Raw genomic sequence first — 19,143 nt, 5'->3', positions numbered from 1 at the left:
AATTTTGTGAAGCAGTCCTAGTTTATACAATTCCTATTCTTTGGCTTTTTTTTCCAAATCCTCGAGTTTTTCCATGTGTTTTCATCAATTCAGATTCTGCTCGACCTATTCTCTCCATCAGGTCTCCAATAATCTCTTTTACTTCATTCATTTTTTCCATCATATATTTCATCACCATTTCAACAATTATGAATCGGTTACTCAAATTCTCCATTTTTTCCAGGATGATGCTCAGTTCTTGATCTGACTCCCCAGTTTTACCTGGTTCTGCCGGGCCTATCGCCATTTTTGCACAGTTCCCTTTCGGACTTTCACCCGATGTTCCCATTTGAATAGGAGCTTCTTCAATCTTTGTTCTCGACTTCCTTGGGTTCTTTGTGTTAGTTTTATCTTGATTTTCATATCTTCAAATACTTTTCTTATGAAATAGATCTTGATTTTCAAGTTTTGACCATCTATTTAGTACTCTTCACAGAAATCTTAACCAAAACACATCTGTCTTGGTCCTTTGCATGGCCACACCCCCAGATGACAATAAACTTGAGTTGACTTGGCTTTGAACACCTTCTAATAATTTACCAACTACTTACATGAGGCTCACTTGCTTTTGGAGCCCTTTTTAAAGAACAGAACAATGTGAGCTACCCTCCAATCCTCTGGTACCATCTGTGTAGGTCCACTGCTTGTTTTCCCTACTCCTTCAACTCTGTGCCAGTTTTGTAAGTGAAAATTAAAGAAAAATAATTTTAAGATCTCCCCATTTCTTTTGACTCCATATAAAGCCGACTACTCTGATTTTAAAGGGGACCAATTTTGTTCCTTACTTGCTCTTAATATACCAATAGAAACCCTTAGTATTTTCCTTCACATTGTCTCCCAATACAACCTCATATCTTTTTTCAGCCTTCCTGATTTTTTTCTTGAGGTTTTTATTGCATTTTGTATGCTTTTAAAGTACCTAATTTGTTCTACCTATACCTGCTATACACTTCTCTTTTCTTCTGAACTAGTTCTCCAATATCTCTTGAAAACCAAGCTAACTTTGCCTATAATCCTAACAGGAACATACAAACTCTGTATTCTCAAAATTTCACCTTTGAAGGTCCCCCACTTACCATGCACATCCTTGCCCGAAAACAACATTCCAATCCACGCATTCTAGATTTTTTCACATTTCCTCAAAATTAGCCTCTTGTGTCCATCCACTTACTGACAAGCAAACTGGCTTCCAAAATGGTGGACACACTGTTACAAGCTCAGGAAAATAGCCTGTGCACGGGACGGGTTTTTTGTCCTATCCGATTATGTCACTTCTGGCCCGATTGACAGGATCGGAACTGTATAAATGTTCAGAATGAAGCCTTGAACAAATCAGTCTTTAACTCTGTTCTACAATGTGTACATCGCTTCCTTTTATAACTCAGTGGGTAGCACTTCACTACATTGGTGACCCTAAAGGTCCAGACAATATTTGGAACCAAAAATGGAGAACTTTGGTTTGATCAGGTGGTAGCCCAATTTCAGTTACAGCAGATAACATCAGATTTCATGAGATACTACTACATGGTGGGTGTACTGGATCAAGAGACAGCAGTCCGGGTCTCTAATTTCCTCCAACAGCCCTCAGAAGAGGGCAAATATGAGGCATCAACTGTTGATCTGCACTTCTGGCCTCTCTCAGCACAAGAAAGCAGCCTGCTTGATCCTCTTGGACAGCTTGGGAGACAGGACCCCTTCCGCACTAATGAACGATGTGCTAGCACTAGTGGACGGACATAAGCCCTGCCTGATGTTCGAGCAGGTCTTTAAGGAGCAATTACTAAGGACATCCACATTTTACTGGCCAATGAAGATTTCAGCGACCCATGGAGTGTTTCTGCCTTCATGGATGTACCGTGGCGGGCTAAGCAGAAAAGTGGTGCATCCGTGGGACATATAACCAGATCCCACACTCAACAGCAGACACGATTGAATCCAGCAGTTGGACAGAAGACATAGGCTTAAGGATAGCACCCAATGGTTTTCTATCACAAAGACAGGGCTCCATGCTCACCACTGTTGACCTCCCTGCATGTTCCAGGAAAACGCTGGGGCCAGCTGTAGCTAATGGCTGTGGTGGCTGGCTATCAATACAGTCTTGTATGTCTGGGTTAGGGAAGCAGGCTGATGATTCTTGGTGGATACAGGAGCTGAAATCAGCATGCTTCCTCTGCCAGGGCACAATACCTGCAACAGAAAGCCCAGAACAACATTGAGAGCCGTAAAAAGCAGCAATATTTGGACATAGAGCATGTGAACAGTCCCACTGCAGTTCAGTGCCAGTTGGTTCACATTGGACTTTCATTATGGCAGCAGTCACACAGCTACTGTTAGGTGCTGATTTCTTCTGGGCATACATCTTACTGGTCAATTGGAAGGATGAATGCTAGTTCGTACCAATACATTCCAGACCTTCTCACTAGGGGAGACCAGATTTCCGACCCTACACCTGGACTCCGTTACATTCTTGGAAAATTAGTTCACCAGGTTGTTAGCAGAATTTCCCTCGATGGTAACACCGCATTTTATTTCAGCAATGCCGAAGCATGGGGTGCAGCACCACATACAAACAGAAGGACCACCGCAGCAAGCCCAAGCACGTAGGCTCCCTCCAGGCAAGCTCCATCTAGCTAAGGAGGAGTTTAAAATGATGGAGGAGATAGATTGTACACTGGTCCAATAGTTCCTGGGCCTCCCCGCTACACATGGTGCCCAAAGCAGCAGGAGAATGGAGACACTGTGGCAATTAATGCTGGTTGAACAACGTTACCATGCCAGATCGCTATCAAGTGCCATATGTACAAGACTTCATGTCTAACATGCGTGGAGCTCCCATCTTCTCAAAGGTGGACCTTGTCAGAGGATATCATCAGATCCCAGACCACCCAGATGACATTCCCAAGATGGGCCTTATTACCCCCTTAGCCTTTTTGAGTTCTGGAGGATACCTTTTGGGCTCAAGAATGCCACAAAGACATTTCAGTAGTTAATGGACAAAGTGGGATGTGATCTGGACTTTATATACCTGGATAGCATACTTATTGCCAGCCACAGATGCAAGGAACATTTGTCCCAGCTGCATAAGCTCTTCACTCGCTTAAGTGAGTTTCATCGGACTATCAACCCAGCCAAGTGTCAGTTCGGTTTAGGAGTCATCGACTTGCTAGGCCATAGAATCGACTGGCACAGAGTGACGCCACTGCCTGTGAAGGTCGAAGCAATCTGGCAATTTGCTAAACCCAACAAGAAAAAGTTCCTTCAAGAGTTTGAGGGATGATAAACTTTTATTGATGATTTCTACCTTTGGTGGCTTGCATCATGTGTCCCCTGTTTGCCCTGATGTCAAGCAAAGTAAAGAATGTCACTTGGTACGAGGAATCATTGGCTACATTTGAGAACGCTAAAGAAATCTTGGCTAACGCTGTGCTGCTGGTCCACCCAAGAATGGATGTCCTGATAGCCCTTACAGTGAACGCATCCAATACAGAGTCAGGGGAGTGCTTGAACAACACATAGAAGAGCAATGGAAGCCGTTAGCTTTCTTCAGCAAGCACCTGAGGCCACCTGAACTCAAGTACAGAGCATTTGATCAGGAGTTGTTGGCACTGTACCTCACTATCCAGCATTTCATATACTTCCTAGAAGGCAGGCATTTCATAGCCTTTACAGACCACAAGCCGTTAGTATTTACCTTTAGTAAAGTGTCAGACCCCTGGACGACTCATCAACAGAGGCATCTGTTGTATATTTTGAAATTCTCAACAACCATTAAGCACATCTTCGGGAAGGCCAGCATCGTAGCAGATGGGCTATCCCATTCAGCGATCCAGTCCGTGCAGGCACTATCCCAAGGGGTAGACTACGATGCACTTGCGGAGGCACAACAAGAGAACAACGAAATCCCATGTTACAGGACAGCAGGATCAGGATTGCAGCTGGAAGAGATTCCGGTGGGCCCAGGGGAGCAGAAGCTCCTGTGCGGCATATCTACAGGTCGATTTCATCCAATCGTTCCTATGGCCTGGAGGTGGCAGGTATTTGACACAGTGCACGGACTAGCATATCCATCAATCAGGACGACTGTCCGAATGCTAGATAGCAGGTTCGTGTGCTTACATGCAGTGTCAAATGTCTAAGGTCCAGTAGCACACAAAGACCCTGCTACAGACCTTTGGGCCAGCATGTTGGAGGTTTGACCACATACAAGTGGGCATTGTGGGGCCCATGCTAGTGTCACAGGGGGCCTGGTTCCTGCTCACAATGGTGAATCAATTCACAAGGTGACCAGAGGCAGAACCGCTCATGGACACAATGACAGAAACCTGTGCCAGGGCCCTGATTACTACCTGGGTAGTGCATTTTGGACTACTGGGACACATCACGTCCAACAACGGCGCCCAGTTCACCTCAAACCTATGGTCGACTGGCCAGCTTGCTGGGAACCTAGCTGCACCACATAACTGCATAGCACCCATTGTCCAATGGGCTGGTGGAAAATTTCCACAGGCATATAAAATAGGCCCTTATGACATGCCTGAAGGGACCTAACTAGGTGGATGAGCTGTCTTGGGTTCTGTTGGGAATTTGCACGGTGCCCAAGGACGATTTAAATGCATTGGCAGAACTGGTCTACAGTGCGCCCCTTGGGGTACCGTGAGAATTAATTGCCAGCCCCACGAGGGCAGGAGGAGGCACCCGCTGCGGTCCTAGTGAAACTGCGAGAAGCTTGACATGTTACCACCCATTCCAACATTGCAACACAGTCAGACTAGGACCTACATACCCAGGGACCTGTGAGACTGTATTTGTTTTCATACAGAGGGGAGCGCACTGTGCACCTTTGCAGCGGCCATACGAGGGACCTTTCAAAGTGGTAAGACACAACAGTTCCATGTGCATTTTGGACATAGGAAGGAGAGATTAAACCTTTACCATAGATCAACTCAACCGGCCCATTTTCATTTGGACCAGCCAGTCAAGATTCAGGCACCATGGCGCAGGGGCAGACTGCCGAAACAGAGGCATATACAGGCTTTGGGTGCCTGGAGCAGGATTTCCGGTTCTGGGGGGGAGGGGTTTGTCATGTGGTGACCCACTTACTGACAAGCGAACTGGCTCCCAAAATGATGAACACACTGATACAAGCGTGAGAAAACAGATTGCACATGGGACAGGTTTTTGTCCTATCCGATGATGTCACTTCCAGCTCAAGTGATGGGAAAGGAAGTGTATAAAAGCAGAGTGAAGGCCTGAATAAAGCAGTCTTGAACTCAGCTCTACAATGTGTTCATCATTTCCTTTCATAGCTCAGTGGGTAACACATCACTGCGCTCTCTCCAATTTAGAAGCTCAACCCGAGGTCCAGACCTATCCTTCTCCATAATTAAGTTTTTTTAAATACTCTATTTTGAAATTTCCATGCATGCAGTATAAATACATCTTTATACATTGCCATATTGAAACAAATCAGTTCTAACTACAAAAAAAATAATATCCCCCTCCCCTTAATAATCCCTCCATAATTAACCTGAAACTAATGGCATTATGATCACTGGACCCAAAATATTCCCCTACACATACTTCTGTTACCTGTTCTGTTTCATTCCAGTATTGCTCTCTCTCTAGTTGGTTCAGGGTACCATATATTGATTTAGAATACATTTGACAAACTCCAAGCCTTCTAGTCCTTTTACAGTGTGGGAGTCCCAGGCAATATGTGGAAAATTAAAATCTCCTACTATCACAACCTTATGTTTCCTGCAGCTGTCTGCTATCTCTCGACAGATCAGCTCCTCCAAATATCAGTGACTATTGGTCAGTTAATAATACAACTCCATGTGTGAGGTCATATCTTTCCCGTTCCTCAGTTCCACCCATATAGCCTCAGTATATGAGCCATCTGGTCTGTCCTGCCTCAGCACATCTGTGATTCTTTCCATGATGACCAATGCCATTCCTCCCACTTTTATTCACCCCACTTCCATCTGTTCTTTCGCATCTTAACACGATTGGTAAGTTTACAGATAAAAATTATTATGGATAGTGAGAAAAATTGTCTTAAGTTTACAAAAGATCTATATTCAGTGGTTTTCAAACTATGCTGCTAAACTCACATTCCACCTTAAGCAATCCCTATGCCATAAGTGCTCTGTGATTAGTAAGGAATTGCTTAAGGTGGTATGTGGATGGAAAAGAAGTTTGAAAACAACTGTTTTAATTGTACTTAATTGACTCTTATGTGCATGGTTTCATAACTCCAAGGAAATGGGCCAATGGCAATTTTTCTCAAGCATAATATTTCAGTAACAATTGGGTCTAGAGCAGTGGTTCTCAGCTTTCCCTTCCCACTCATATATCACCTTAAGCAATCTCTTACAAATCTCAGAGCATTTATGTCTTAAAGTGGAATGTGAGATTAGGGGGGTAGTTTGAAAACCACTGATTTAAATGAATTGAGAATGTGGGCAAAGGAATGGCAGATGCAATTTAACTCAGGTGAATATAAGTTGATGTATTTAGTGTATCAAACCACCGCAGCCCTTACACTGTAAATGGTAGGGGCTTGGAAAGTGTGGTTGAACAAAGAGGCTTAGTGGTATAAGTACATTGTTATAAGTACATTTTCTATAGATGTCTATGGAGTCTTTCAATTATTAAGTATAAGTATGAACTGGTTGGCATATCCCAATCTATTTGAATTAAAATACTGCATTGAAATTATTCTATTTTTGGTATGTGCTTGTGTAATTTTTGTGCAGTATTTGTGCACTTTACCATTTCACAGTTTCTTCCATATGCCCATGCTTAACTCAAGAAACTTTTAGACTCTTATTTCTACCATAGCGTTTTCACAGCATAATCACCAAGGGCACTTCTTTTTTCTTATTTTGCCATTTTTCTTGTCATGAGATACATTGTTCTAAGTCCTGATCACTATGCAGCTATATACTGTATCTCTATTTGCTACCACTTAATATCCTCCTTTGAATTTAACTTTGATTTTTTTTATTGTAATTTATTAGGGCCACAGGACTAATGATGTTAATCCCAAATTGAATATCTGCAATAAAATGTTGACAGAAAAGTGATTACTGGAAATTTTGGCATCTAAGTTGAGTTGTTGAACCCTAAAAAATTCCTCAAAAGGGGTAGGGGGGGGGGGTTGACTTATATGCCGGGTATACCTTTGAGACCTTAAATTTACCAAAAAAAATCAGATTAATGTCAATTCGGCATCCAAGATGATGCTGGAAGCACCTCCCTACTGCCAGCGCTGCTGTTCCCAACACCTCCCCACCTCTGGGCTCTGCCATAACTGCTCCTACCTGGGACCCTGTGCTCCTGCCTGGAGCACAATATCGCTGCTCCAGCTCTAAGGGCCATCACCGTTGCTGTCTGGTAGGCTGACATTTTTTATTTTTACTTACTTAATTTACAAATTTTTTACTTGTGATTAGGTGTTTTAAAACATTTTGGTGGGTCCTAGGAGGTCCAGACAGCCCGAAAAATGGGGGCTGACTTATACGCTGGGGATCTACTTATATGCCGGTTGACTTATACACCAAAATATACTAATATTTATTAGTTAATTTACTAGTTTATATTTCTTAATCAGGGTTGGAATAAACAGAAGCTTATGTGAATCCTATTGATTATTAATTGATTTCCTGACACTAGATAAAAGTGTGAAGAGAGGAGGTTTCTGACATTTTCTTCTTTTGTGCTTTAGCAGATCGTTGAAAGACTCAACTAGTCTTTGGTAGGTACATCACATAGCTTTGGTGTCAACACTTTTTAAATCAAAATTTATAGAGTTGTGGAATTGTATGTACAGAAACTGGCCCTTTGCCATATCATGTCCATGCTGATGTTTTTTGCCCACCTACATTAATCCTATTTGTGTGCATTAGAACCACATCCTTCTATGATTTGCTTATTTAAAGGCCTGACTAAATGCTTATTAAACATAATATATGTATCTGATTGTACAGTGAGTTCCAGATGTTATCCACTCTTCCCCTTAGATCCTCTTTTAATAACTCCTATCTGACGCCCATAACTTACAGCAGCAGTGGTTGGCGTCATGGTTCATGCTACGCTGTTACAGCGCCAGAGACCAGGACTGGGATTCAAATCCTGCGCTGTCTGTAAGGAATATGTACATTCTTCCCATGTCGGCATGGATTTCCTCCGGGGCTCCGGTGTCCTCCCACTGTTCGAAATGTACCAGAGGTTGTAGGTTAATTGGGTGTAATCAGGTGGCATGGGCTTGTGGGCTGAAATGGCCTGTTACCATGCTGTATGTCTAAATTTTAAAAAAAATTAAAACCTCTTGTTTTTGATATTCCTGTCATGGAAAAATGATTTGATTACCTATCCTCAAAATCTTATAGATTTCCATAAGATCACCCCTCAGTCTCCTTCACTCCAGGGAAAATGCTTCCAGCCTAACTAATCTCTCCCATAACTAAAATTTAAAAAACAAGCTGCTGGAGGAAATCTAGAATCCAGCATCTCCAGTCTCTTGTGTCTCCCATCACAGAAGTCCTCTAATTTAGGTAACATCCTGTTGAATCTGCTCTCTCTCCAGCATAATCACATTCTTCCTATAGTGTATACATTGCTCCAATAAGAAGCCTAGTCAGCATTTTGTCCCAACTCTTGTATTCAATACCCTGACCTCAGAAGGCCTTCTTTACCATCACATGAACAGGTGCTGCCCATTACAGGGATGTATGGAAATGGACCCCCATATCTCTCTATTGATCAACATCACTCTGTGCCATTTACTGTACATATTCTACCCCTATTTGATTTCCTTAAATCCATCACCTTGCATTTTGGAATTAAATTCCATTTTCCAATGCTCTTCCCAACTTTCCAATTGATCCATATGGTACTGTAGCCTTAGACAACTTTCCTCGCTATCCACACCACCAATTTTCATGTCATCCACAAAGTTAATAATCATACTTCCTGCATTCACATCCAAGACTCTTATCCCATTATAATGTGATGGTTCAGGTCCAAGATATCGGATTGTGAAAAAAGCAGGGTTGTGTTAAATTAGGGTCACGAAAACAGCGTTTTCAAAAACAAGAACACGTACAATACCTGTATTTCCAATCATCTTTTTATTTCATGCAATCATCATTTTATTTCTAAAAAAAAAATGTTTGAGTATTTGTTGCCTGAGCACAGCATATCACTGATGGCAAGCAAAATCCAAAATGCTTCTGAGCTGGAGGATTTCTATGTGGTCCATATCTTGGGTCCCCAGCCAACGTAGGCTAGTCTCAAGGTACTCAATGGTTTCAGACACTTTTGGGGGTTGGGGTGGAAGCTCCTCATTGTCATCCTCCTGTGGTTCGGAAACCATTACTATAGTAATGTTATGGACAATCTCAGTGTCTGTCAGATGCTCATATGTCAGGCATTCGTCATCAGCAGAGAACAACTGGTGAAAATTCTCTTTGCTAATTTCAAATGGTCTTTGTGCCTCACCCACCTCTTCATCTGTGAAGCCACTTCTTGATCATCATCATCATCCTCCTTGGTGGATGGTTGGACCCAAACATTTCTGCCCTGCCCTTCCCACCCAAGTGGCAAATTTCCTTCATGTTCATGTTTTCCAAATAGTCTTCCAGTATTGTTGATTTGTCTACAATTCTACAAATTAATTCACATCTAATTCTGCTTGAACACGGAGATGATCCATTGATCTAGCAGCTGGATCTTAGATGCAGTGTTCTTTGGGAGGTAAGAAACTCAGATCTTTCCGGTGCGACTTACTCAGCGGGCAGCTGTGGGTGGGACAGTTGCCAAGCAAAAGAAGAGCTTCGAGTTCTAGATTTTACTTACACAAATGAGTGTGGACAGGAGAAACAAAAATTTTGTAAAGCTAGTCCTTAGATATGACACTGGTCATCCAAGCCTTGCTGCTATGTGTGTATTCGACCAATAACAACTTCATGTTGACATGGTGGAAACAGCAGGCCAAGCAAAATTTGCTGATCATGAGCAGTGTTCTAGTCTTTTTAACACAAATCAATAATGTCACACGATTTTCATATTGTTTGAACCCCTCACATCAATGGGTATCATCTTTGCTAGACAACAGGCGGTATGGGATCATCTTGTTGCAGAGGCCTGTTTCATCATCGATGTACATTTGTTCTTCGACATAGCCTCCTTCTAAGAAAGTTTTTAGTTCTACCAGGTATTTATTGTTGGCAGCACTGTCAGCTGAGCGAATTTCTCCAGACACTAACACATGAGAAATTCAGTGACGGCAGGAATTGTGAGGCTTCTCTGTGATCAGCTGGTCAAACTTCTTGGCTTGAGCTTTGAGAATAGGCCCAGAAATAGGAAGGCCTTCTGAGCACGGTTGATTGAACCACTCATTCAGGGAGCATTTGAGGTTGACATTTTTGGCTGTCTTCATGCGTTTGGCTTTTAGTCCTGCCTCTTTTTCAACTTTCCAAAGTGACGCACATTCTTTATTTTTCTGAGATTTCTAGCCACGAAGTGTTGATTCAAGTATGCCGAGGTTGCATGCAACTTGGGTTTGACTTTTATTCTTGATCGCATCAAGTGTGTGAAGCTTATCTTTCACTAAAAATAATTTTCATCTTCTAACGGGGTGTTCCACTTTGATCTGAAAACAATTTCAGTTCCAGAAAGAGGGAAAAAAGGGGCTGATCGCTGGTTCATGTTAAATCAGGTCGTGTTAAATCGGGTTCCACTATCTATATAAAATCTCCATTCCACCATCATGAACCTCCTCCATTACCTCTTCAGAAAACTCAAAACAAATTAGTGAATCAGGATTTCTGCTGCACAAGGCCACATTGACTATCCATGATCAATTTCTGCTTTTCCAATTGTACTTAAAGCCCTGTGCCTCAGAAATTTCCCCAATAATTTTGGTTCCTCTGATGTAAGGCTTATAGCCTTGTAGTTAATTGCCTTCTTGCTGCTGCCCTTTTTAAAGAAAGAACATTAGCTTTTCTCCAGCATTCTGGGATAAATAGTGACATGTTCCAAGCAATCAACATATTGCAGTGGTGATCAACCTGGCTCTGGGTGGCAAGTGCAACCAAAGGCCAGCAGCCCACACAGCAGCTCTGGCTCCAACAAGCAAACCGATAGGTGAACGGCAAGGGCAGCTTAAAGGCCAGCGACCCCAAAATGGCGCTGGTCTTGCTGCGCAGCCAACAGACAGAGAGAGCGCGTGAGGAAGAAGGGCATTGTTATGCAGGAAAGTACCCATGCACTTTATCTTCCTGAGATTTCTAGCCATGAAGTGTTGATTCAGATATGCCGAGGTTGCATTTGTTATGCATGTTGTGACTGTTGTGAAGTCAGCCAAGGGGGGCCATGGCGGGAACAGTGCAAGTATAAAAGTCAAGCCTGAGCCCTAATAAAACTCAGAGCTGGTGGCCAGTAAATATGTGTAGCATGCATTGCAGAAACAGGTCAACAGGTGGGCAAAGGCATGCATGCAGTGCCAAACAACTAAGGTATAGCAGCAGACCAAAACCCCACCTCAGCACTTCAAGCCCACAGAATACATGGACATAGTAGGACCCTTGCTAGTATCCCAGGGTTTCCGCTATCTGTTCACGATCGTCGACTGCTTCAGCAGGTAGCTAGAAGCAGTCTCACTGGCAGACATGTCCACAACCTCATGCGCCAGGGCCTTCACTTCGTACTGGGTGACACATTTCGGATTACCAACCCACATCGCATCTGACAGAGGGGCCAAGTTCACCTCCAGTCTATGGTCCAACCTCACCAACCTGAGTGGTGCCCAGCTGCATCACACAATGGCCTACCACCCACAGTCCACCTCTTTGGCTGAACTTGTCTACTGAGCTCCACTGGTGGTCCCAGGATAATTCGTACCATTCCCAGGTAGACAGCAGGATGACTCATCAGACTAAGGGAAAGAGTCGGCAACCTGACACTGATTCCATCTTTCAGGCACAGCCACGCAAGAACCAATATACCTAAAGACCTACAGGACTGTGAGTATGTTTTCATTCTCAGGAGTCCACATTGTTCACCTCTTCAGAGGCCATATGAGAGTCTATTCTTTGCTAACCGCAACAACGGGGCCATGTTCAAGCTGAAGGTCGGAGGCTTGACAGAGGTCTTCACCACAGACATGCTGAAGCCGGCCCACTTGGACCCAACATGCCTGGTCAAGACACCAGCACCACACTGAAGAGGAATGTCCTCCGAAACCAGGTCGGGCACTGGGCCAGAATGTGTACAGACTGCCAAACCGCCAAGGTACAATGGCACATGAAGGCTCCCCCCCCAACCCTTCCAGCCATCACAGTGGAGGTTCGAGGATGTGCATGTAGACATTGTTGGCCACCTACTGGTGTCAAAGGGGTCGAGGTATCTGTTCACCATGGTGGCAATTCCCCTAGCAGACGCCTTCACAGAGTCATGCACCAGGGCCCTCATTTCCACCTGGGTAGTGCTTTTCAACCTCCCAGCCTACATCACCTCAGATAGAGATCCACAATTCACATCTGCACTGTAGACCACACTGTCGCGCCTGCCAGTAATACAGCTCCACCACACAATAGCTTACTACCTGAGTTGAATGGCCTGGTCGTGAACTTCCACAGCCACTTAAAGGCTGCCTTGATGGCACACATCCATGGGCCATCTTGGGTAGATGAACTACCCTTGGTGCTGCTCAGCATATGAACGATGCCCAAAGAAGATCTGAAGTCTTCATCAGCAGAGCTGTTATACGGCGCCCCACTCACGGCACCCATGGAAGAACTGCCCTGCAAGAAGTGTGACCTGTTCCAGCTGTAGAAGAAAAGGACACTATGCACAGGTATGTAGGTCCAGATCTTCCCCTTGAAGTGCCTTGTGCGAACAGTGACCATCACCATCTTGGACAGCATCACTTCCGGTTGTGGGAAACCAACACAACGGAGGCCCAAACACAGAGACCAAGGTTGACTTCACTTCCAGCTTCACTTCGGTGGTGACTGTGTGCAATCCATGGGGGACCATCTTCAGGGTGGACATCTTGGAAGCAGCCGACGTGCACATACAGTAGCAACGAGTCAGACAATGAAACTCTCACTGGCATCCATTGTTCTGGATCAGAGCAGCCCACATCAATTAGCGAAGTCTACCATGGACATTGAGGTAGATGGCTACATTACAAACTGTTTGTTTGACATGGGGAGCACCAAACTTCATACACCTGGGCACTGAACAGTATTGCTCCCTCACAGTGACTCCAGTCAAGTGTAAATTTTCCAAGCCCCATTTGACCAAATCCGAGGGAACTGCACAGTAACACTTACCATAGATGGCAACAAGTACAAGAATTTTAATTTAATCTCGACTTCTGGCCTATCAGGTGTAATTGATAACACTACACGGTGCCTGTCAACTCCCAATGTTTAAAGAACTTGTTTGTAAAAATAGTTTGTATTTTTCCAGCAATTGTTACAGTTGAATATCCTGCTATTCTCAGATAATGAACAAGACATGGGGTACCAGATATTGGCTCTTTATCAGAACTTGTATCACATGCTGTAAACATGTCATCTGTAGATAAATCTTCAATCTCCGAATCTTTCTGCAGTCGTCGTTTCAGAGCTTTGTCATTTTCTTCTAATACTTCATAGATTAAATCAAGATTTGGTTCTTGACTCATTCTTCATTTCTTTACTAAGGCTTCCCACAGAAGATGCAAATCAACTTCCTGAGCTGCCTCAGGTAGCAAGCTTGGTTTGGAAGGTACTTCCTACTCATCTATTAGTTCAACTGTAGCTTTGTCAGGCTTCTGTAGAGTTTGCTAGTCTTAGTCTAGAACAGGTATACTTGTACCATCCAAAGTGATTTCAGCAGAAATTTTTGTACCTGAGGTCATGATACGGTGTGCAGTGAACTGGGATTCACTGGTAGGGTGTTGTGCTGATGGCTGGCCCCACCTCCTGGCTCCGCCCCCATATCTGCTCACATAGAACCCTAATTTCCCACCTTAGCCCAGAACCCTCTGAAGACTACTGTTGAACCCTACTCTTAGTTATAAGCTAATAAAAGCATTTGTTTTCTCTCCAGTTTTGAAAGCTTTTATTCACACTACAATTTTATTAGCTTATTCCTAAATAATGAAAATGCTACTCAAGCCAGGTATGCTACTGATAAACCCTCTGTCCCCCAACATGGCTGAGGAGTTCACATACTGGTTAGACTGCTTCCAGGCCTACCTGAACATGACCAGAGACGTCTTACCACACCGATGAACTCAGGAGGTCCGCACTGTTTTTGCGGATAGGAATGAAAGGGTATGCAGTCATCAGGGATTGCTCTATGTATGACGCTGCTATCGAGGCATTGAAGGCTAGGTACATGAAGTCATAGAACTAGGTCCTAGCGAGGCACTGACTCGTTCTATGTCGCCAGCAGCCAGGAGAGACCATCGTTGACTATCTGCTGGATCTGTGGACACTTGCCAAGAAGTGCAGGTATGAAGTGGCTACATGCCGCACTTGTGAGGAAGAACAAATCTGGGATACTCTAGTCGCGGAGATCCACTCAAGGTACATGAGGCAGTGACTGCTCGAGTCAGTAAAGAAGGACCTGGCTAGCCACATCGAGCTGGCCAAATCTCTGGAACAGGCCAAGCTCGAGAACGATGACCTTGAAGCCAGTGAGCTCGCCCACTCAGGTGAGCCCTTCCAAGGACTGGCTGTTCTCGCTACCCCTGCCCTAACGGCTGCCACTTCCTGTGCCAGGGAGTGCTTTTACTGCGGCAAGAACCAGCATCCCCAATCTCGTTGCCTGGCAAAGGACTCAGTGTGTTCTAGCTGTGGTAAGAAAGGACATTGGATGAGGGTTTGACATGCAAGGCGAAGTCTGGGGAATTCCGCGCCCTGCACCACTCCCAGATCTGATTCCAACCTCAAGCCGTCTGCCCCAAAGTCACCCGAACCCACTTGCTGCACGAAGTGCCGAAGGAGGGTGGCAGTGAGGAAAGAGTGCAAAAAGGCTTGGCAGCCATCTTTCTGTAATCTGAATTCAAACTCAGTACTATTATCATCATCAGAGGAGGAAGGAGGGCGGCCATCTTGCTGTGCCACAAGTTCAATGCCATCTTACCCACGCAAGGCAACCCAGGACAGTGGGTGCCACTCAAATGAGGAGCATGGAATCTCCAGGGACCTAGCCTCAATGGTCCAAGATCAGGATAGACCTCACCCGCTCAGCATATCCATAGTGACTGTGAAGGTAAACAGACATTCCACTAAATGCCTAATCGACATAGACTCTACTGAAAGCTTCATAGACTCATGGACTGTGCAAAAATACAAACTGAAGATGCATCCTTCTAATTACCACTTATTTCTCGCATGTTATTCACAGACTAAGCGTGTTCAAAATCTTTGTATAGTACACCTGTCTTTTGAAAGTGGGGGGGACTTCTATAAATTTTGCTTGTATATTCTGGATGAACTGTGTGTTCCAGTGTTGTTGGGTCTGGACTTTCTGTGTCACCATAAAAGCGTGACCTTGGAATATTCTGGTCCCCTCTCCCTGTAACGGTTTTGAATGGAGGGCCCCTAAAATCAGAACCCACATGCAGCCTCTGCAAACTGAATATAGATCCCACTCCTCTCTTCCCAAATCTGTCCCCAGACTGCAAACCCATTGCTACCAAGAGCAGGAGGTACAATGCAGCAGACCGAGAGTTTATAAAGTCGGAGACTCAATGTCTGCTGGATGAAGGTATCATTGAACCTAGCACCAGCCCGTGGAGAGCACAAGTGGTAGTGCTAAAAAGGGACAACAAGTTCAGGCTAGTAATTGACTATAGCCTAACTAGTAATTGGTGCACAATCTGGACGCATAACCCCTCCCTCATATTTCGGACGTGGTGAATGATATTGTGCAGTATCGGGTCTATTCAACCATCGACCTGAAAGCTACCTATCACCAGCTGCCAATCCATTCCGAGGACCGTCCATGTAAGGCATTTGAGGCTAACAGTTGTCTCTGTCAATTCCGGAGGGTCCCTTTCAGTACACTAACAAGGTTTCTATCTTCTAGAGGCAGATGGACAGAATGGTGGACGAATATGAGTTGAAGGCTACCTTCCCCTACCTCGATAATGTCACCATCTGTAGCCATATATTGGAAGACCATGACGCCAACTTCCAGAGTTTTCTTCACACAGCAAAAGCCCTGAATCTAACTTATAACTCTAACAGGTGCGTGTTCAGGATGAAACACCTGGTTATCCTTGGCTACATAGTGGAGAATAGTATAATTGGTTCGATCCTGATAGATGCACCCCCTATTAGAGCTCCCCATCCCCAGGACCACAAAGGCTTTCAGGAGATGCCTGGGGTTTTTCTCATACTATGCCCAGTGGATCCCTCAATACGCTGATAAAGTTCATCTTTCTTAAAAGCCACTAATTTCCCTCTCTCAACTGAAGCCCAAATAACTGAGCCACATTGCAAAAGCCGCCATGCACGCGATGGACAACAATGTACCTTTCCAAGTGGAAAGCGACACTTCAGACATAACTTTGGCTGCTACCCTCAACCAGATGAGCAGGCCAGTTGCATTTTTTTCATGGACATTACAAGGCCATGAGCTCCGGAACCCGTCGGTGGAAAAGGAAGCTCAAGCCATTGTAGAAGCCGTAAAGCACTGGAAACACAATCTGGCTGGTAGAAGATTTATGCTCCTCACTGACCAGCGCTCAGTCGCATTCATGTTCAATAATATTAAGAGCGGCAAAATCAAAAATGACAAAATTGCTAGATGGAGGGTCGAGCTCTCCACCTACAACTATAACATTGCCTATCAGCCAGGAGCCCTTAATGACCCTCCAGATGCCTTATCCAGTGGAAGCTGTTCCGCTGCACACACTGGCCAACTGTGATCTATGCATAATGAGCTCTGCCACCCAGAGTTCACCTGCATGGCTCATTTTGTCAAGGCGCACAATCTGCCCCACTCCATTGAAGACGTCAGGGAAATGACCAGGTCTTGCCAGGTCTGTGCGGTGTGCAAGCCGCACTTCTATCGCCCCACAAAGGTGCACCTGATCATCATCCAGGCCCTTTGAATGGCTCAGCGTCAATTTTAAAGGACCTCTCCCCTCCATGAACAGGAACACCTTTCTCTCTGTTATTGACAAAAACTCCCACTTCCCATTCACCATTCCATGCCCAGAAATGTCCACTTCATCAATTATGAAGGCCCTAACCTCAATTTTCACTCTATTCGGGTATCCCTGCTATATTCATAGCAACCGGGGATCATCCTTTATAAGTGATGAGCTGCGTCAGTACCTACTGGTGAGGGGCATCGTGTCCAGCAGGACTACTAGCTACAATCTCTGGGGGAATAGGCAGGTTGAAAAGGAGAACGCCATGGTCAGGAAGGCTGTCAAACTGGCCCTGAAGTCAAAAAGCCTTCCGGACTCATGCTGGCAGGAAGTTCTCCCCATGGTGCTCCACTCCATCTGGTCGCTAACATGTACCGCGACTAACACTACTCCTCATGAGCTCCTATTCACTTTTGAAAGAAGGTTGGCATCGGGAACTACACTCCCAGTCTGGCTCACTACTCAGGAAACACGTGAGGAGAAGCAAGACTGATCCCCTGGTGGAAAGGGTGAAACTGCTCCATGCCAATCCCACATATGCCTACGTGGAGTACCCGGATGACAGGGAGGACACCAGGGACCTGGCACTCGCCAGAACAGAGTTTCCGTTGCCTCAGGTGCTCTGCGAGCCACGGAGCTCATTCTCACTGCTGCCAGTCAGGGCCTCTGGGTATCCGGTTCAGGAGGAAAGTGCACCCAGCCCACCTCTCCTCCCTCACAAGGGGAGCAGGAGTCCAAGGCACCCCAGTGCTAAGGCGCTCCACCAAGATCTCCAGACCTCCAGGCTGCTTAAATTTGTAAATAATAATTTTTTTTAACCACTATTTCTGAACCCATGTTCACCGTCTTCATTCACAGATCCTAAATTCTACAGGAAGGGGTTAATGCAATGAAATGGGATTCACTGGTAGTGTGTTGTGCTGATGGCTGGCTCCGCTCCCATCTGCTTACATATAATCCTGGTTTCCCATCTAAACGCAGAACTTTTCTGAAGACTACTGCGAGACCCTACCCGTAATTATAATCTAATAAAAGCGTTTGTCCTCCCTCCAGTCATGAGAGCTTTTATTCACGCTTTTATTCAAGTGTACCTCCCTTCATCATCTGTGCTGCAATTATGATTAATCAGAGAATATTTCATTCCATTAGACATTATCTCATTTTTGCTGTTCATTTTAATGGGTTGTTCATTTTTGAGCCATGTTGCTTTAATGCATTCCCTGGAAAATTCATATACTAGCTTGGCAGATTTTGAGACTAAATCCAAGAACTTCTCTTGGAAGTCCTTGGTCATCACTGAGGCACTCATGAAAGTCAGTCCTGAACTGCTATTCCCACAGCTCATTAAGTTTCACAACTGATATCCTATTGTCACTTGTCACTGACTTCTCCTGAGCATTATCATTTTTTCCTCCTAATGGTCCATTAATCATTCAACCAAGCATGGTTTGACAGCGTAAGATCCTCCTCCCACACTCCATATTATATCTAGGGATTCCAGAGCCTTTGGTACATCTGAGCAAATCAGAAACTCTATCTCAGAGCCAATTTTGGGTATATGAACATTCCTCAGATGAGACCATCTTTTGATATCATTTTGATGTGCAGGCATAATCTTCTGAGCGTATATGCCTGGGAGGTCACAAAAATCACTGCTGTTCAGTCCAGCGACCTCTAAGCCTTAAACAATGCTGGTTCCAATGACTTTCCGTTGACCAATGGTTCTCAATAGAATCCCTGATCTTCTTCCCTGGAGATTAAACTTATTCATTAGCTCCACTGTGCAAAATGATGCAGTGCTCCTTGGGTCAAGTAATACATAAGTATGAACTGTTGCATTCCCTTTCCTGCCCTTGACTTGTACATGCACTATTGAGGTTTTCAGTTGTCTTCACTGGCCCCAGTAAGACCACCTGTCTGAACAGAGGCTATAGCAC

The 19,143-nt window shown here is 44.6% G+C and overlaps 1 protein-coding gene across 19 annotated transcripts in view; it reads left to right on the top strand.

The window, feature by feature from the left end:
* Positions 1-19,143, top strand: part of LOC138761686 (uncharacterized) — a 155,809-nt gene that overhangs the window by 117,240 nt on the left and 19,426 nt on the right. For 11 of the 19 annotated variants that reach the window (XR_011356445.1, XR_011356459.1, XR_011356458.1 and 8 more), the window contains one exon: positions 7,769-7,798. The exons of 1 other annotated variant lie outside the window; for it this stretch is intronic. Coding sequence is in view for 9 of the 18 variants with exons in the window: in XM_069934275.1 (XP_069790376.1) it covers positions 7,769-7,798 (30 nt within the window). In the remaining 9 variants the exon portion in view is untranslated. Of the gene's footprint in view, positions 1-7,768; positions 7,799-16,134; positions 16,296-18,064; positions 18,248-19,143 lie in introns of those variants that run through there. 7 more of the 19 variants (XR_011356441.1, XM_069934268.1, XM_069934339.1 and 4 more) reach the window with 4 other exon arrangements.

The sequence above is a fragment of the Narcine bancroftii genome, chromosome 1 (assembly GCF_036971445.1).
Source record: "Narcine bancroftii isolate sNarBan1 chromosome 1, sNarBan1.hap1, whole genome shotgun sequence".
Taxonomy (NCBI): domain Eukaryota; kingdom Metazoa; phylum Chordata; class Chondrichthyes; order Torpediniformes; family Narcinidae; genus Narcine; species Narcine bancroftii.
This window is presented reverse-complemented; position numbering and strand designations above follow the sequence as displayed.